At 40.7% G+C, this 21,004-nt stretch overlaps 1 protein-coding gene across 1 annotated transcript in view; it reads left to right on the top strand.

Moving 5' to 3' along the window:
• Txlnb (taxilin beta) overlaps nucleotides 1-21,004 on the top strand; it is a 44,645-nt gene that overhangs the window by 17,602 nt on the left and 6,039 nt on the right. The window contains exons 4-8 of the mRNA XM_052169897.1: nucleotides 1,111-1,281; nucleotides 10,942-11,136; nucleotides 13,660-13,779; nucleotides 16,885-16,959; nucleotides 20,217-20,309. Coding sequence (XP_052025857.1) covers nucleotides 1,111-1,281; nucleotides 10,942-11,136; nucleotides 13,660-13,779; nucleotides 16,885-16,959; nucleotides 20,217-20,309 — 654 coding nt within the window. The remainder of the gene's footprint in view (nucleotides 1-1,110; nucleotides 1,282-10,941; nucleotides 11,137-13,659; nucleotides 13,780-16,884; nucleotides 16,960-20,216; nucleotides 20,310-21,004) is intronic.

Genomic DNA, 21,004 nt, shown 5'->3' with positions numbered 1-21,004 from the left:
GACAGACGCTAGCACTTCTAGGATTTCTCCTGGTCTCTCTCTGGCAGCTTCTGCAGGCTGTTTCCCATGCTCCCTCCATCAGAACTAAGATGCCAATAATGTTCCAGGTTTGGCAAATAAAAGTACATTAGATCCAATTCATTTTACATTTTAGACAATGAACGATTTTTAATAAAAATATGGTCCATCCAATATTTGGAATATATTTATATTAAAATTATTCCATAACATCTAAAAGTTCTGTTTACTTAGGTATCATATATCATATCTGGCAATCAGACTCAGATATTTTAGCATCCCAACATGGGCAGTCACGTGGTTTCTGAATTACCAGAAACAAGGGTTGTGATGTCTTTGCCGTAGGCACGTAGAGGTTGGGGACAGAGTTTACAAGCAGCGAGAAATGTTAAAAAATAGTTGTCTTTCATGCCAGTGTGTTGTACTGAGGCTGTTTCTAATGCTTTGGTAAGAAAACCATCAAGGCTTTCCATGTTTGAAGGTATACTTTCTCTTGTTTCTTCATCCCCAAAGAATCCACATCTAAATCTCCCAAATTATAAAAAGAGAACTTCATTTCATATTTCCTGGGAAGCTGTTTTTCTCTTGCCTATTTTTTTTTTAAAAAGTCACTGTTAGCTTCTTTATCAGAAAGAATTATGGGAGCAAAATGTATGCCAAGCAAACAAATTGTTGGCCATGGACTGAATACAAGAGACTGGCATGAATTCAAGAAGTTTCCAGATCCTCAGGTGTGTTTGTCTTTTTTGGATAGCACTAGATGATATCATTAGACAAGAAAAGAAAAGAAGAAAGAAAAAAGAAAAGAAAAGAAAAAAAGAAAAACATTTCTTTACAACCAAAAAAAAATCTAGAAAGAGGATGGTAATAGAAGTAATAGTGGTATAAAAATCATACATATTATGCTCTACAAACTATACCTACACATTATATAGTAGTGGCTCTCATGACGCTCATGACCTGCCAGAGAGACAGATAATGATTTAAAATAGCTCCAAACAGCCACACAGAAAGCCCTCAGGCTTGGCTTCTTTTCTGTGAGCTGCGAAGACATCCCTGCCAACCTCTTTGCTGCTTGTCCCCCACATCTAGGTGGATGAACACCGCACCGAGCAGAAGAAGCTAAAGCTCCTACTGAAACAGCAGGCACAAACCCAGAGAGAGAAGGACCAGTTGCAGAGTGAGCACAACAGAGCCATCCTCGCTCGAAGCAAACTCGAGAGTCTGTGTCGGGAGCTACAGAGGCACAACAAGACGCTGAAGGTATGTGGCGCCCCGGCTTGGAAAGACACGACGAGTCTCTGCTATCTGGAGAAAGCACGGGTTACAAACAGAGAGCAGTGAAGTCAAATGCTAGTCCCACCACTCGCTCATTTGTGATCTTCAAGTTATTTTATCTCCATGAATGGTTCCCCATCTTCTGACTATGTGGTCAGAGGGGGAAAATCTAAATGAGCTTCCTCATGCAAGGAGCATACACAGTGACAACAGTGCAGATCCAGAGCCAGGCGTCACTCTTGCTAGGTTGAGTTTTTGTTTGTTTTGGTTTTGATGAATTGATTGTTTTCAATATCCCTTAGTTAATTATTTAATTTTTTTCATTAAGTGTTGGGTGTTTTGCTAGCACAGATGTCTGTGCACTTCATGTGTGTTTGGTGCCTAAGAAAGCCAGAAGTCAGAGTAACTAGTGTTATAGATGGCTGTGCTCTGTCATTGCGGGTGCTGGGAATTGAACCCAGATCCTCTGAAAGATCAGCTAATCGTCTTAACCTCTGGACCGTCTTCTTATACCTTATTTTCTCTTAACGTTTTTTTAAAAAATACAACATATTATATTTATAATGAAGTCTACCTAACATACATGTAGTTTAATGATAATTCTACATGTAATTCTACATGTAGCTAATTGACATGATAAAGGGAGGTAGAGAGAGAGTCAAAGTATCAATAGTTGTCTGAGAAAAGAAGCTACTTAGATAAAAACACAGAAGAGCGCTTCCAGACTAAAAATAATAGACTGATCACTTCATTTTATATATAATATATTTCTTTATATTTAATACAATTTTAATGTGTGCATATATTTTGGTCATGTCCTTCCCCTTCCCCATGTCTGTCCAGGTCCTCTCCCTCTCTCACTTGTGCTTTGAAGCTGCTAGTATATGCTCCTGCCAATTTCTTTTTGGAGGCACTCAGAGCTATAAGTTTTCTTTTAGCACTGCTTTCATTGTGTCCCATAAGTTTGGGTATGTTGTGCCTTCATTTTCATTGAATTCTTTCTTTATTCCTTCCTTGACCAAGTTATCATTGAGCAGAACACTGTTCTACTTCCATGTGTATGTGGGCTTTCTGTTATTTTGGTTGTTGTTGAAGACCAGTCTTAGTCCATGGTGATCTGATAGGAGGCATGGGATTATTTCAATCTTCTTGTATCTGTTGAGGCCTGTTTTGTGACCAATTATATAGTCAATTTTGGAGAAGGTACCACGAGGTGCTGAGAAGAAGGTATATTCTTTTGTTTTAGGATGAAATGTTCTATAGATATCTGTTAAATCCATTTGGTTCATAACTTCCGTTAGTTTCACTGTGTTTCTGTTTAGTTTCTGTTTCCATGATCTGTCCATTGATGAGAGTGGGGTGTTGAAGTCTCCCACTATTATTGTGTGGGGTGCAATGTGTGCTATGAGATTTAGTAAAGTTTCTTTTATGAATGTGGGTGCCCTTGCATTTGGAGCATAGATGTTCAGAATTGAGAGTTCTTCTTGGTAGACTTTGAAGAGTATGAAGTGTCCTTCCTTATCTATTTTGATAACTTTTGGTTGAAAGTTGCTTTTATTCTATATTAGAATAGCTACTCCAGCTTGCTTCTTGGAACCGTTTTCTTGGAAATTTGTTTTCCACCCTTTTACTCTGAGGTAGTTTCTGTCTTTGTCACTGAGGTGCATTTCCTGAATGCAGCAAAATGCTGGGTCCTGTTAACGTATCCAGTCTGTTAGTCTATGTCTTTTTTATCAGGGAATTAAGCCCATTGATGTTAAGTGATATTAAGGAAAAGTAATTGTTGCTTCCTGTTATTTTTGTTGGTAGAGGTGAAAATATGTTTCTGTGGCTATCTTTTTGGGGGGGCTGTTGAAAGAAGATTACTTTCTTGCTTTTTCTAGGGTACAGTTTTCCTCCTTGTGTTGGAATTTTCCATCTATTATCCTTTGTAGGGCTGGAAAGATATTGTGTAAATTTGGTTTTGTCATGGAATATCTTGGTTTCTCCATCTATGGTAATTGAGAGTTTTGCTGTGTATAGTAGCTGACATTTTGGGCTGACATTTGTGTTCTCTTAGGGTCTGCATGACATCTGTCCAGGATCTCCTGGATTTTATAGTCTCTAGCGAGAAGGCTGGTGCAATTCTGATAGGTCTACCTTTTATGTTACTTGACTTTTTCCCTTACTCCTTTTAATATTCTTTCTTTGTTTTGTGCATTTGGTGTTTTGATTCTTATATAATGGGAACAATTTCTTTTCTGGTTCAATCTATTTGGAGTTCTGTAGGCTTCTTGTATGTTCATGGGCATCTCTTTCTTTAGGTTAGGGAGAAGATATTTACTGACCCTTTCAGTATAGAATCTTCTTTCTCTTCTATACCTAAAATCCCTAGGTTTGATCTTCTCAGTGTGTCCTGAATTTCCTGAATATTTTGGATTAGGAGGTTTTTACATGGTCCTTGACTCTTGTGTCAATGTTTTCTTTGGTATCTTCTATACCTGAGATTCTCTCTTCTAACTCTTGTATTCTGTTGGTGATGCTTGCATCTATGACTCCTGAGCTCTTCCCTAGGTTTTCTAGCTCCAGGGTTGTCTCCCTTTGTGATTTATTTATTGTTTCTATTTCCATTTTTAGATCCTGGATGGTTTTGTTCAATTCCTTTATATGTTTGGTTGTGTTTTCCTCCAATTATTTAAGGGATTTTCATGTTTCCTTTTTAAGGGCTTCTACCTGTTTACCTGTGTTCTCCTGTATTTCTTTAAGGGAGTTATATAAGTCCTTCTTAAAGTCCTGTGCCATCATCATGAGATGTGATTTTAAATCAGTCTTGCTTTTCTGGTGTGTTGGGGGTATCCAGGGCTCAGTGTACTGGGAGAATTGGGTTCTGATGATGCCAAGCAGCCTTGGTTTCTGTTTCTTATGCTCTTATTCTTGCCTCTCTCCATCTGGTTATCTCTGGTGTTATCTGATCTTGCTGTCTCTGACTGTGGCCCTGTCCCTCCTATAAACCTGTGTTTGCACTCCTGGGAGACCAGCTTTCTCCAGGCAGAATTTGGATATGAAGAGCTGTGGCACAGGGTCAGCTCTGTGGTGCAGATGGAAACCAGAAGGATCCTGTCCCCAACTATCCCTTGGTTCCTATTTCCTTATGTCTCTGGGCAGTCCCCTCTTAGGCCAGGTATTTGAGCAGAAGTGGTGGTCTCACCTGTGCTCTCAGGTGTGTCAGCACTCCTGGGAGACCAGCTCTCTCTTGGCAGGATTTGGGTATGGAGAGCTGTGGCAGAGGGTCAGCTCTGGGGCACAGACAGAAACTGGAAGGCAACTGATCACTTCTTTATGTCTACATGGTTTTCATTAATTGAAGGATGGGTCCCCAGCAAGGTATTTAATCTGATTTCTAGCTCCATTCAAAAGTAAAATGCAGAGCTCATTGAATAAGTCTGAATAAGTCTCATTGAATATTGGCATCAAGTCTCCTTTCCAGTGGTAGACCCCAAAGCTTCAGACACACAGTAACAAATCAGACGATATTCCTGCAAGGATGTTTGGGAAATGGGAAGCCAGTGTGCTGAACTCTCACATTGCAAGCTGAAAAGGATGGGAATCTAGGATTTTTGCATTGAGTGCACTAGGAACCACTAACAATCCTGGTTAGATGACAACCTGGAGACAGGTGCTCCATCTTTAACTCGAGAAGTAGTGTTCTGAGTTTACAAAAGACTCCTGTCTTTCTACAATGTCATACAGTGATGGGTGGGAATGTGTCACTGGAAAGACTCAAAGGGAGAGGAGTGTAGCTTTGACTCCTTAAGATTGTGCATGCTACGTCATTTGATCTAACAAGTGGCCTCACTAGAGTTCCTGTCCTTATGGATGAGGAAACTCAGGGATTCTACTCAGTCACTTTATAGTCACGAACATTTGATGTGTCGAAATAAGAATTCAAACCCCAAACCCTAATTTGTCTTTGATTATTTGCCCATGGGCTGGGGCATGTTTAATTTGTCTGGCTAATCATGGATATGATCTCTTGATGAAAAACCATTGTGTGCTTGGAACACATGCTGTTCAGGTGTTGTTCATTCAGTATTCCATAGGCAACAATTAGCTTTGGAGCCATCAGTACAAGCCCAGTGTTAGCTGTAGGACAGACTACTTCTTTCAAATACATCAAGTTTTGCTTCTTAAAGCACTGATGTTGGATTTATTCATAGTCACTGACTTAGTCAGGGTTTCTATTCCTGCACAAACATCATGACCAAGAAGCAAGTTGGGGGGGAAAGGGTTTATTCAGCCTACACATCCAAATTGCTGTTCATCACCAAAAGAGGTCAGGACTGGAACTCAAGCAGGTCAGGATACAGGAGCTGATGCAGAGGCCATGGAAGGATGTTTCTTACTGGCTTGCTTCCCCTGGCTTGCTCAGCCTGCTCTTTTATAGAATACAAAACTACCAGCCCAGGGATGGCACCACCCACAAGGGGCCCTTCCCCCTTGATCACTAATTGAGAAAATGCCCCACAGCTGGATTCATGGAGGTATTTCCCCAACTGAAGCTCCTTTCTCTGTGATAACTCCAGCCTGTGTCAAGTTGACACGCAAAACCAGCCAGTACATCCACCTTCTGTCTTTTTGAAAAACTGATGATTTTATCATTATGAACATCTGATAATATTTATCTTGAAATTTAAATTACCTGACATCAACATGGCCCCTTATGTTTTTTACTTTGCTTGTCTGTACAGTCTATCTCTTTTCATCTGCTCATTTTCTACCTGAGTCTACAAAATATAACTCACTAAGACAGGATAAAGCTACAGATTGGTTCTTTTCATATGTACAGCATCTGTCTTTAACTGGGGTTCCACTGCATTAACATATAAAGCAATGATTGACGTGACTGCATTAAATAATAGACACAATCTTTACTTGTTTACAGCATACTTCCCCTGAACCCCCTGCTCTGTTCCTTTATTCTTTTCCTGACTCCCAATTCAAAGATTCTTTAAATTATATTTTTAATTTATCTCTTGGATTTTCAAAATATATCTCATTGCATTATTTACAGTGGATAATCTAGGGTTGCAATCAACATTTTTAACTGTTCCTAGTCTATCTACAGTCAATATTACACCACATCACATTGTGGAAACACTGTGGCTAAATATGTTCCTTTATTTCTCCTGTCCCTAAGCTAGAATTTTCTATGTATGTAATTCTATGCATTTATGATTCCCATGAGACAATAGGATTGCCTTTATCTTTACTATCACCTTTATCCTTGAAAAATGAAAAGAAAAACTGTGGTTTTTCTCTCTGCCCAGATTCTAGAATTTCCTGATGCTTTTCCTACTTGGATTAAAGCTTCAGTGTCCTGCCTGAAATCATTCCCTCTCAACCAAAAGATCCCCCCACCCCCATTAGGGTCTGTTGGGCTCCAGTTACACTGCCAGTCATGGCTACCACAAGTGTGTATAGAAAAGGGTGATGCCTGAAGCTGGACTTACAGATGGTTGTGAACCTAGGGGTGCTGGGAATCAAACTGAGGAACTCTGCAAGAACAGCCAGTCCTCTTAACCAAGGAGCCATCTTCCCAGTCCCTAAAGGTTTGTTTGTTTGTTTGTTTGTTTGTTTGTTTAACATATATCCTACTTGGCGTTTGATGAACTTTATGTATCTGTATGTTTTTCAGCAAACCTGGAATTTTTTCAAGTGTTATTTTTATCAAATACATTCACTAGTTCATGTTCTCCTTCCTCTCTCCTCAGATTCTAGCTGTAAGCATATTTGCCTTGTGACACTGTCCCACAGTTCTCATCATGCTTTTCCTCAGTCTTCTGATCAGGCCGTTTTGTGGCCTCTTCATACTTTTTAAAAATCTGAATGATTTTTTTTTAAGTTTCTATTTACACAGTTTTAAATTCCAGGATTTTCACTTATTCAATAAATTGTTTATTCTGTCTGACACTTCCTGGTTTTAGTTTCTTGGAACAATATCTGCCTTTACATCACTGACCAGACTTATAATACCTGTTTTATGATTCTTCCCTGCTCTTTTTGCATTTGGGCCCTTGTAAAACAAATTATTTATTTACTTTCTTTCTTTTAATAATGTGCCATTTCTGTTGGGTTTTCATTGACAATTCTGTCCTGGGTGTTATGACAGTGTAGAGGCTCTAGATTCTATTGTTATGTTATTTGGCCTTTCTATGCTGTAATAAAATACCTTACAGAAATCAACTTAAAGGAAACAAAAGGTTAATTTGGCTCACAGTTTCCGGGACTCCAGTCCATGGTTACTTGATTCTTATTTCTAGGCCATGATGAAAAAGAACCAAGTTGTAGGGAGCACATAAGAGAGAAACTTGTTCACCTTAAGGTGGCAAGGAAGCAGAAAGACCTAGAAAGTGGCTCCAGAGACATGATAGAGACTTCAAAAGCATACACTGGGAGCTTACTTCCTCCAAATAAACTCCACTTCTGAACAATGGATTCAGATAGGAAGCCATCAGCAGATCCATCCGTTGATGAAATTAGCACCATCATGGTAGACTCATCTCTCAAGAAACAATCATCTGAGGGATATAACCTTCAACACACAAGCTTTTGGAATCCACACTACATATCTAAACCATAACTATACCCTTCCACAAATGCTGACTATTTTTAAAATTCAATTAGTATGGTGAGCTTCAAACTACAAATGTAGTTTTGAATTAAAAAAATTCAAATGTCCATTCAATTTCTTTCTCCTCAGCTGGACTGCAAGTATAGATAAGTTTCAGTCAGAGATTGGCACAGTTTCTCCACAGTTAAGGATTTTCTCCCCATGTGATTCTTGAAACTTCTCTCTTATCTTTCAGTGGTTATATAGTTTCCCAAATTTTCACACTCTTGATCTTCTCTGAAAGATGTAAGATTTTCTAGGGAAATCTTAGACATCTCATGCTGTTTCCAAGTCTTCCTACAAGCTGAAATCTATTTAAAAGGAGGAGGAAAGGTAAGAAACTTATGTTACATCACACCAAGTACCAACCAGCTCCCAGAGGCTAGTGTTATATGTAGGAGATAAAACTTGATGTGACTTCCTTTTTCCATGCTAATAAGTATAGCCTGAGCATGACATGCAGAGAGAGTGCATAGTCAGGTCCCCCCACCCCGCCCCCTGCCACCATACATTCCATTCTTTATAATTTTTTTCTTTAGTGTGTTAAACACAAATACAAACTTTAATGATTTAGATAAAGGCCAGTGAAGGTTTGAGGCACATACTTGTCTCAGCAACTCCTACAGATACTTGAAGGAGCAGATTTGAGCCTAAAACCATAATGAAAAAGAAATTTCAATGTGGGTAGCGGCTTAAGGAACATGATTTTGGTAAAGAAATAGGCAGTATTTGCTATCAGAATGTCACAGAAACTTAATGTGGAAAGGACTGTAGAAATGATCTAGTCCAAGCTGCCCATGGACTAGATGAGCATTACTAAGCATTACTGAGCTTAGTAATGGATTATGTGCCGGGGCGTGGCATGCACATGTTGCCTGCAAACTTGCTTTCAGCTCTAGTCTCTTGGTCTTGTTTGAATTAGTGATTTTCACTTTGCAAAATACACTTGATTGATTTTTAGAAAAATGTCTTAGACATTGTCCAAGAGATGACACATTCTTTGTCAGTGTACATTTGGCAAGACTTATTTTTGTCTAGTTGAAAAACAAATGTATAACGTTGGTATTTGGGAGGATGAGGCAGGAACATCACAAGTTTAAGACAGTTTGGGCTTCCTCACAAGACCTTGTACTGTTTCTCCTATTAAAGAGGGGAAATATAACACAAAACTCAAGTTGTCATTTAACAAGCCAGAACTGAGTGGCTTGACATGTGTTTAATAACATAATCTCAGATCTGGAAAATATTAGACTTTCTCAGAAGCATGGCATAGCTTTTTCATTCATATATGGAATCTTTATAAATAAAAATAAAATTAAGATCATAGACTATAGTCGTATGATTCATAATTGGGGGACTTCTAAGTATATCAGGAGCAGTGAGGTAACAATCACTATCACAGATATGACTGGTTACTCCTTAGGTGATACAATCATTTTTAATAATATATATAATAAGTATTGGTATATGAAGTTAAATGTTATCTGAAATAATCTTTAGATTAGGCAGTATCTCTTATAATATCTCTAAGAAGTTACAATATGATGAAATTATAATTCTGATGGCCAACAAGTTAGGCAATGTGTTAACATTATATAAGAAAGATGGAAGTGTGTGATAAATTAAAACACTTCCAGAGCACATATTTTCCAGAACACTTCTTGTTTTGATCACATTATTCTATCCTAATAAAGGCTTGTGCAATTAGTTCTGCTAAGATAATTCTCTCTTTCTATGTCCTGTTCCATAATTTGAAGTTGGTAGGCAACTAAATGCAGTGTAATTTCACTTGCCAATAATGAAGCGCACGTTCCCATTAACAATTAACCAGGACTGAAAGGAATCCGAAAGTTTATCATCTGTCAGTCGTGTAGATGTGCCTATCTTTGGGATAATATAGGGAGAGAAAACCCTTTATTCTAAAAGAATAAAAGGAACAGTTGTAACACAGATAATTCCTGGTGTAGATAATGTGGGCACAGTATTAGTGGTTAGTGATGAATGTGGAGTTTTGTTGTCAGAGAAAGAGAAGAGGGAAAATATAAAAATTTCAATTCCTCGATGGTAAGAAATGGCGTGTGGGGGCGTGGGGGATGCTAGTAAATTTCTCATTGTTTCTTTTTAGACTTACGGAGATTTCAGCCTTATTACCTTCTAATTCAAAATTTATATTGCAAATATTTTATTTATAACACAAAATGATTGTTCTGTCCAGGAATGAAATAACCAGCATATTTGGAAAGATTCCTTTTTCTACTTTTGAATAGCTTCCTGATAATAATAACTTGCTGCTTTTGCCGAGGGTCCCAAGTTCAGTTTCCAGCGTCCAGGTGAAGTAGCTCACAATAACCTGTAACTCCAGTTTCAAGGGATCAGATGCTTGATTCTGGCTTCTCTGGGTACCCACACAATTCGACTTATATTCACTCACACAGAAACATAAACATAAATAAAAATCAAACCTAAAAGAAAAAAGAAGTTTATAGTATGATCTCACTTATAAAATCCGCGTGATACAACTCTGTGGTTAATATTCCATGGTTTTATAGAATGACATTACATTTATTTCTCTCTGCTGCATACCACCACCACCTCCCTGCAAGGCCCCTAAACACAGAAATAACTCATGATCTGCTTCCCATCTGTCAGTAAATTCCCGTGGCCTTTCCTTACCCCTCCCACCCCGCAACAACTAAGAGATCAAAGTCTCAATGTGACTGTGTAACTCCCAGAAGTCACTGCAGGTCATGCACTCACTCAGCAGGAGGCTCTATAGTTTTAAAGGAAAGCTGCTCTTCTCTGAGCCCAGCAGCTGTCCTGAGTGACTGACTGCATTCACAGCTGAGTCCCTGCTCGGACATTTATTTGGGGATCCCGCAACTTTAGCTGTAGAGAACCGACAAGAAGCACCCTGCTTGCCCTGTACATGGCTTCTTTGGGGGACCTTATCCTGAGTTCTCTAAACCAACACAAAATGTCTTGCTGTTCATCCACAGGAGGAAACCCTCCAACGGGCGCGCGAGGAAGAAGAGAAGAGGAAAGAGATCACAAGTCACTTTCAGACTACCCTGACAGATATCCAGACTCAGATAGAACAGCAGAGTGAACGCAATATGAAGCTCTGTCAGGAGAACACAGAGCTCGCAGAAAAACTGAAAAGCATCATCGACCAGTACGAGCTCAGAGAGGAGGTGAGAACCACAGCAAACAGCTCGGGGATCTCTCTACGCAGGCGCAGGTGGCCCGGAGCTGCCTTGCCAACGTGAGAAGAAATTCACGGTTAAGAAGAAATTCACCGTGTTACGACTGGATTTCTTTTACTAACCAAAATAAAAATAGACAGTCGTACAAAACACCTGGCTGAGCTCACACCACACTGAAATAGAAGCAGAAAACAAAATGCTGGGCTGTGGGCACAGTCATCCTGCACAGACCTTGGGTCCTTTAAAAACCCTCCCCATGTAGAGAGAGAGAGAACTCCGCTCTCTTCATTAAGCCCACCATGTCACCTCAATTAACAAGCTGATAGTAGCATTAATAATGTACCTATTATAATAACATTTATTTAGTGCCTAATCTGCCCCAAGCAATGCATTAGGTCATATGCTTTGCACAGAATATGTCACTTGTTACGGCTTTACGATCAAGCGGAGAACACTATCTATGTAAGCTCCTTTATGTGTTGCTGTGACCAAACATCTACTAAGAAGCAACATAAGGGAGGAAAGGTGAATTCTGGCTTACAGTTTTGGAGAATTGCTCCATTGTGGCACGGAAAGTATGGTGGGGGGAGGGGAAGGAGTGGAGGGGGGAGTGCAGGTAGACGGTCAGTTACACTGTTCCACAGACAGAAAACTATATGGATCCTATGAGGATCCTCATACCCAGTCTGCGTTCTCATCTTTTATTCAGTCCAGGGTCCCAGACCGTGAAATGGCCTAGCTCATGGCTAAGGCAGGCCTTCCCCACCTCAGTTAACATCATCAAGCTTGATGATCCCTTGTAGGCAAGCCCAGAAGTTAACTTTATGCAGACAGTCCCTTGGAGGCATGTCCAGAGACTTTTCTCCCCAGTGACTCTGGATCTCCGCCAATCACTAACATTAGCCATAACACGCACTTTCCTTGCTGTAGTTTATGTATAAAAGCAGTAGCCTAGAGAGGATATCATCTACAGTCACAAAGATTTTCATTTTCAATATTTTACATTCATATTTTACAAGTGGCTGGGTTGGTAATGTGCCCTGATTTCATCAAGAAAACAATATTTGAGTCATCAGCACCTGGTCATAGGAGTTAGGTAAACCAGGAAGCTCCTCACAGCAAGGACCCCGTAACCCCTAGCTACCATCTTCTCTGGTGAGAAGATGTGAACCCATCCAGGGTAGAAGAACGAAGAAGAAAGGGGAAATATCTGCTGCTCCTCAGAAAGTGCTCAGATGGGAACGGCCTGGAAGATTAGTCTCATATTCCCCGCACTGGTTCTATTTAAGTCCCAGCACAGCGTTCTGTGTGCCCCCTTTCTGATGCGGTCAGCCATCCTTCAAACAGAGGTAGTGCGGAGGTCAAGATGTGGGGAGAGTGAGTGACTGAGAGTCCACGGATGAGGCCAGCTCAGGTCACTGCTCTGCGTTAATCAGCTTTCCTCTCCTACAAGAGACTCAGCTTACTGAGAGGAAGGGTTGTTCTGGCTCACAGATTTGAGGGTTTCAGACCATAAGCAAGGGACCCCATCATTTTGGGGCCTGTGTCAAAGTAACACACCAGCACAGTAAAAGCGATGTGGCTGAGCTGAGATGCTCACTTCCTGGTAACTGGGAATGTGTGGGAGGGGGGGCACTAACTGCCAAAGACCACCTAGCAAACCCCACCTCTTGAATTTCTCTACCACATCCCAATAGCGTCAAGCCAGGTACTAAGCATTTAACATCTGGGCATCTTCAGAGCAGCAGAGTCAGCATTCAGGGCTCTGAACCACGGTCCCACACATCTAGGGATCACATGTTGGTACTCTGATGAAAATTCACTATGATAATATATTATATATTATATATCATATTAGTATTATATTACATATTAATAGATTATATATTATATATTAATAGATTATATATCAATAGAGTATATATTAATAGATTATATATTAATAGATTATATATCATATATCATATTATATTATATGTTATATATTATATGTTATATGTTATATATTGTATATTGTATATTATATGCTACATGTTATATGTTATATATTATATTATGTGTTATGTTATATATTCTATATTATATATTATATATTACATATTAATTATATATCATATATTATATAATTATATTCATCGTATTGTTAAAAGTAGTTCTACAGTCGTGAAAAGGGTCATGATACTAAGCCAGAATAGAGTGGAGCATTGTCTGGGAAGAGGTTTAGCATAACGAATAGCGTCATATCAACTGGCTTCCCAACTGAGAAAAATCATGTTTGTAACCTTTAGGCATTAATGCTGCTGACCACTGGCATCTCCACCATTTGAAGCTATTTCTGGAGAGTAGAAAGTTGGGGATTCTCACCAATTTTATGGCCTTCCGTGAGGCCAGGGTGTCTATTCCTTAGACTTTTTAAAAAACTAGGATATTGTATTCATGCAAATTGTTTCCTATTTTTACATGTCTGTGCACTAATCACAGGCCTGGCTCTTATGCATTCTTTTTCCTTAGCATCTGGACAAAATATTCAAACATCGAGAACTGCAGCAGAAGCTGGTGGATGCGAAACTCGAAGAGGCTCAAGAGATGATGCAGGAGGCAGAGGAGCGGCACAGACGGGAGAAGGAATATGTATTTATCCTTTTAGTTGGTGTGCATATCCAATGTATCTCTTCCTCAGAGGCTCTCTAGGAAGGCTGTCTGACAGTGGCAGAAGATCACTTGACTCATATAAAAGACCACGCGTCTATGGAGAAGTAAATGGGTTAGCCCAGTAGGAAATACTGGGCTTGTACCATTATTCACACAAAATAGTCATTCAACATACTCAACAAGTGCTCTTCAAGTGCCTATTATCTGCTGAGAGCATTATAGGTGCTGGATTACAGCTGTGAATAAGACAGAGAAGGGCCACCTCCTACCAGGCAGATTAGAGGCTGTGTAGAAAGAGATGCTCAGTAGAGAACAAACCAGGAAGGTTATTTAGATAATAGTAAGTTATCAGGCAAACAAGGAGGAACTGAGCCGGGGCTGGATAAGGGACTTACATAGACCTAGTGATCAGGACTGGTGGGGAGGATAAACAAGCAATGTTCTGCCCCTTAAGGAACTGTCTTGTGGGAGTCTTCTCCAGCAGGGGGGTCCTGCCAGTGAGAGGCTTGTTGTTAGACCCAACATAGCCTGCTCCACACTCAGGGGAAGGTCAGGGAGGGAAGGGAAGGTAGACGTGGAAAATATTTAATCTGAGGTTTCTACACTGCCTTAGATCATTTAGTTGCCAGATAAAAGACACAAAACCTTTATATGTATGTTACACCTTTAAAGCACTAGAGCTAGGCAGACAAATGCCCTCTAAGCTATTAGCATCGACTTCCCTGTCAATAACCCGGAGTTATGATTTGCCATATTCTGCCGTGTTCACTCTTAACTTCAATTAGCCAGCTCTCATGGCCATGTTTTCATGATTCACCTAACCCATGGTATCTTTTCTCTCCACCTTCTTCTCTTCTCCTCATCCTCCTCAGACCCCAATCCTGGGAACCGAAATCCCACCTGCCTCCCTTCCGCCTGGCTATAGGCTGTAGGCATCTTTATTCAACCAATAGTTAAACTAATGAGTAAGGTCACATAGCATTACTTGGGGTGTGTGTGTGTGTGTGTGTGTGTCCTCATCCATGAGGCAACCAGGGCCAGTGTTTAGCATCACAATACACAGCCACAGACAAAACCTCAGCAGGCAAAGCAAGTGAAGAAATGTTCAAGATGTGGGGAGTAAGCAGGCTCCAACTGTGCAGTTTTGTAGGACTTGGAGAGAGAGTTGAATTTTATTCCAAGTATAATGGGGAGTGACGGAACAGTTTTGGAAAAGGCGACAACACGATTGACTTTCCATATGGGAAAGATTAGTGTGGCTCTGGATGGAAAAAATGGGATAGAAAAAAAGGAAGACAGGGGGTTCCCAGAACAGTGCACATGAGATGTGCTGATGATTTGGATTAGGGAGATGGCAGCTAAGAAGCAGAGATGGAGACAGGGGGACATTCTTTCAAGGTTCTGGCATCCGTCAGTTCAAAGGGGATGACGTGCATCTTTCCCTAAGCATAAGCTGTGATGCTGCATCAATTCAGAGGTGTGAGTCAGCAGTGTGAGACACGTGTTGGCTGCTAGAGGAGAGAGAGATGGAGAAAGGAGGAGGTGTGTGCATGTGTGTGTGTGTGTGTGTTGTGTGTAAACATACATACATACATACATACATACATACAAACATACATACATACATACTTGCATGCATATATATATAGCTGTTAGGCCATTCACTCAAGTGACTCACTTGACATTTGACCAGAAGCTGTTTGTTTAGCTGAAACTAGGCTAGAATCACTTAATTGGTTACCATAATAAAACCTGCAAAATAACCCCTTTTCAAATAAGACAGAAAAAAGTGGATTTGGGCAAGTCCTAATAGCTAGTTCTTAAGATCTATCTCCCCTGGCCTCAGCTACACCCCCCACCCACCCCCCAACCCCTGTCCCATTCTCAGCTTGCAGCAATGACATGTCACTTCTGGCTGGATGACATATTGAGTCCAAACTGGAGGTCTCTCCATGCAAACAGAATAAGCAAAGACATCAAACAGCTGACTCTGTTAGCTCCAAAAGCAGGAACCAGCAGCAGCGACCTCCACCACACCGTCAGATGGCCAGTGGTCTGGTACTCCACAGTGCCCTTGGCCTCTCCTAGGACCAATAGCATAGACATTACTCCTATCTCTGGGTTACTGCACAATCATCTGGAAATGAACAACTAGAATTCTTTCTCTTGGCACATTGTAGGCATGATTTTTATTTAAAACAAAACAAAGCAACCTTCTGAGCTCTGATCAGAAGATACAAACCTAAACCAAAGACTATAGCTGTACACCAATACTGATTAACAGGTATTCATACATCTTGAGTTAAAATAGCATGATCACTACCAGATCCCAGCTCAACCAAGTGTAACTGCAGTGGCTGAATATGAAAGGATTCTTTGTGGGACTGGAAATGAGCTCTCTTAATACCAGAGGGTAGAGGTCAGAGCAACTCATCAAGCATCTCATCTTCTCAAACATGCTGCAGGGGTCACTGATAGCCAGCCCTCTCAGGTACTAGAAGAGTGTGGATTTCTACCCATGCTCTATACACCCTAGATTATATTCTCCAAAGGGGAAACCACCCTTTAGTGATCCCCTGAGGAGAGTCAGACGCATGTTTGAAGTGCTGTCACTTCACATGTTTGAAGTCAAGAAAAAGGGATAAAGAAGGAATGTGTATTTCTTAAGGCAGCATGTGCTCTGTAATGGAGAATAACTATGTGCTAAGATAACGGGCCAGTTGTAGGCAGGCACGCCCAGGTTGGGAAGTCTGGAGATGTTCAACCTAAGGTTGATGACGGTGGTAAGGAGGATTGCTTGGGAAGCTTCTAACCAATGGGACTGGTAAGATGGTAGATTTTGTGTGACCCACACTAGATTTGGATACTTAAAATTTTTTATTACAGCCACTAGTTTCCTTGGGAATCAAATGTATTAATTGTTTTCTTTAACTCTGTCAACTTCTATTTTGCAAAAGTCCCTCCCCTCAAAAGATACTTAACGGAGAGAGGCATAAGAAGAAAGTTGGTTTATGTGTATATGGTGAACAAAGGGTAATTTAAACACGACTGGACTTTCTTCCTATGCATTCTGTTTTCTCACAGTTGCTGAACCAGGCGGCAGAGTGGAAACTTCAGGCCAAAGTGCTGAAGGAGCAGGAGACCGTGCTGCAGGCTCAGGTGAAGTGAGGAGGCCAACACGTGGAGGGTCGGGGTAGTCTCCTTCTGGCACCAGGGTCTGGGACCCAAGGTTCTCTGCACGAAGCTTCATAGGTAGCAAGGGATGGGCGTGAGAAGGGAACAACTTCACATCGATTGCATTTGAGAGAATATTGTGTCTATGCAAAAGAAACGATGTAAACCGACATTATGTAGCCAAGAGGTCTGTAGACAAAAGATGCCATTAACATGGTCAGTAACAGCAGGCTCCTCCTCCTCCTTCTCCTCCTCCTTCTCCTCCTCCTTCTCCTCCTCCTTCTCCTCCTCCTTCTCCTCCTCCTTCTCCTCTGCCTTTTCCTCCTCTCCTTCCTCCTCCTCCTTTTTCTCTCTCTCTTTCTCTCTCTCTTTCTCTCTCTCTGCCTTTCTCTGTCTCTACTTCCTCAACTCCCCTCCTCGTGCCCTTAATAGACTCTATTCTATACAAAAATGAATAAATTTAAAATAAGAAATTATAGCAAACATAAATACAGGTGAGCTTGTCACAGATAACCGTTCTAAAGCATATTTATGCAAAGTGTACAGAGAATGCAAAGGAAAATCGTTTCCCCCGATATAATCTATTCTTTGAGAACATTCAAAAAAGTTTCCAAACTAATGAGATAGAGGTCTGAACCATAACATTTCTAGATTTTCACAGAATCACAGAGTTTGGAAGGAGTTACAAACTCGAGACCAACTTTTGAGTCAGCTGCAGAAACCATTATATCACGGTGCCAGAAGCAGCAAGCCACGGTCCACAGCAGTTATCCTGTGGACAGTGGGAAAGAGTGGTGGTTCTCCTGTCTAGGGATAGAGAAAGCCCAGAGAATCAAGCCAGAGCTTCTGGTCTGTCTCTGCTCACTAACACTGTGAGAGAAGAAAAGCACACTATTTGGCAACAGGCATTACCCACATTGTCTACTACAATAAATCACTTTGCTAATGAAGATAATGACGTTGAAAAGAGTTGATTAATATTAGATTCTAGCCTAGAGAATGATTTACGCAGCTTCCATTGGAGTCTGTAGCATGTCTGTTGCTTGCCCATGTCCATGTGTGTGTAAGTGTACACATTTGCTCCTGTGCATTTGTAGGCCAAAAGTCAAATTGAGTATCTTCCTCACTTACCACCCATTTATTGTTTGAGACCGGTCTCCAAACAAATCCGGTATCTCAACCAGACTAGCTGGCCTGCAAGCTCCACCCATGATCTCCTGTTCCCCATTCATTTGGTGCTTGGATCACAGAAGTTCTCTGCTATGCCTCCCTTTTTGAATGCCGGTGTTCTGGATCTAAAATCAGATCCTCATGCTGGCATAGCATGCGTCTACAGACTGAACTATCTCATAAAACCAAGCATCTAGTAGCCTAAAGATGCAGGAAATAAAAAGAAACAATTGTGATCCAGTTTCTTAACTCTGCCCATTTAAACTCCAGAAATATTTACCAGGTACTCCTGATTCCCCACTCACCCCCTGATCCTGGAATGAGTTCAGGTATTTCAAGTATTAAGAACAGAGTGCCAGCTCTTTATACAGTGTGACCCTGTCCAACTTACATAAATTTGAAAACGGAATTCTATTCACATCCTTCCTTTGTTTTTAATCGCTCTTAAAGGAGTAGGAACAGCAGGAAATTAAGGCCTCGGTTTCTAAGACTGGACCAAGAAAAATACCATGGGCAGTTTGCAAGTTTTCCTAGAGCGGTGGTACTCAACCTTCTTAATATTGAGACCTTTTCATACAGTTCTTTATGTTGTGATGACCTCCAGTCATGAACGTAACTCATTGCGACTTCATAGCTATAATTTTGTTAGTGTTATGAATTATAATGTAAATATCTGATATGTGATTTCCCCAAAGGGGTCACGACCAACAGATTGAAAACTGCTGTCCTATGCTGAAGTCACTTTTAGTCATTAATGTAAGACTGGTGAGTTGGGAACGTGTTTCCCACTTGGGAAAGCAGGGTTTGGCTTTCAGTTCTTTAAATGGAGGCAATAGATCAGCTGTCATAGATAATCAGTTGGGATACAACTACCATGACTAATGGAGTGTCACCAGGTCAGTAAGGATAAGGACGGTGGCAAATGTGGAATGTCAACAGTATCTGACAACACAGACACAAAACACTACTCAGGGAGTAAAATGTTTTAAAAGTGTAATCATAGTCTTTAGACTCAGATGCCATCTTCTTTTCTTTCAATGAAGGGGAGCCCTCTGCAAGGATTTCAGAAACAGGACTTCTATGTCAAGTCTCAGTCTTATTAAGATGATTTCGAGACACCGTTCCTTCTGTTTCCCACCCCAACCAGGACTTAGTGGTCAGTTAGGACCCAGTGTATGAGAACCCACTTGAGATGACTCAGTGAGTATAGGCACTTGCTGCCGAGCTTGGTGATTCCCCAGATCCCATATGGTAGAAAGAACTGACTCACAACCATGGAAGGCTATACTCTGCCCACCACACACCCACATGATGTGCATGACCCTCCAAACACAAGCAACTAGAAGCAAAACCAAAAGGTGAGCGTTTAGACCCATTTCAAGGTGATAGATTGCATAGGTTTTGTTACCTTTAACCATGGAGTGGCTTGTTTCTATTTCTGTCCCTTGCAGGAAAACTACTGTGTATGACTTCTGGATAGTCTTTCTATGTTTTCTGTAGTCCCAAAGTGAAAGAGGGACTAGCTCCTGTCAAATCAAACACGCATTGTGTCAGAATGCTAATCAGAGGCCAACTCTATAGTATAAACATGCACTAATAAAATGAGAGGAACAGAATTTCAGTTAGCATAAGATAATGTTGGTGTTGGTTACTTAAGCAAGGGATAAGCCACACAAATTGTACCATCTATGTCCAATCGGAAGGAAAGAACAACAGTAAAACCTGATCACTTGAAGGAGGATCTGAGAAGCTGTTTGATGTCTATGGAGTTGTTTAATGTGTGCGGAAGACTTCTGTCCCAGCTGCTCCACTGATCTTATGCTCTGTGTGCTCCTAGCTGGTCCCCTCCAGAGAGAAGGTGGAGATCTCACCTCTGTGCTCAGAAGTGGAAGCACTGCTGGGAGATCACTCTCTCCTGGCAGGCTATGCACAGAAGGCTGTGGAGTCTCCTGGCTCCCTGGTGCAAATGGTGGTGGGAAGACTTCTGTCCCAGCTGCTATAGCAAAATAAAAATGGTCAATGAAAATAACCTAGTTTAAAAAAAATAGCTGTGCTCTTCCCTCTGTTCACAGCTCACACTCTACTCGGGAAGGTTTGAGGAGTTCCAGAGCACACTGACAAAAAGCAATGAAGTGTTTGCCACTTTCAAGCAGGAAATGGATAAGGTGAGTGTTTCCTATGCATGAATATTGACCGCTTTTGTTTTGACGGGCAGGTCTTTGCATTCATTTTCCTCTGGCTAAGATACTCCAGTGCATTTCACGATGCAGGAATGAGAAAATCCGTGGAATTTTGTGTTTTTAAAAAATTTCCCCTAAATAAATCTGATCAACTGTCCCAAAGTACTAGGATATATTTTCACTGAGACAAACAATATTTTTCTTCTTGATAGCTAGCTTATTTAGTTTAAAAAGCCTAACCTTCCTCTGGTTAAAAACAAAAATGTTTAAACCTAAAAATACAACATCAGAGTTGATAGACTCCTTCTCATGCAACACAATTGATGGAGCCCTGCATATAACGACAGAAGAATAAGCTCAAATTCCGCATTTGTAGCTATCTACTAATCTTGGGTCATTTATGTGCCTCTGTTGAGTTTTATTTTTCTTATCTATAAACTTTTTTGGGGGGGCATAACTCACAAAACTGTAAAGTTCAAATAAACTAAGGCATTAAAAGTTTTGCAGGTCTTTCATAAATAAAAGGTACTGATAATATCAACGGGCAAAATATCAACATTTTATTCAGTCCAATGTCTTCCTAGTAGAAAATCAGTGTCAACATTTCACCCTCTGTGGGCGGAGGATGAAAGGACTTACCGTAGCAGCCCTGAAGACCTGAGTTTAGATCCCTGGAGTCG

The sequence above is a fragment of the Apodemus sylvaticus genome, chromosome 23 (assembly GCF_947179515.1).
Source record: "Apodemus sylvaticus chromosome 23, mApoSyl1.1, whole genome shotgun sequence".
NCBI lineage: Eukaryota > Metazoa > Chordata > Mammalia > Rodentia > Muridae > Apodemus > Apodemus sylvaticus.
This window is presented reverse-complemented; position numbering and strand designations above follow the sequence as displayed.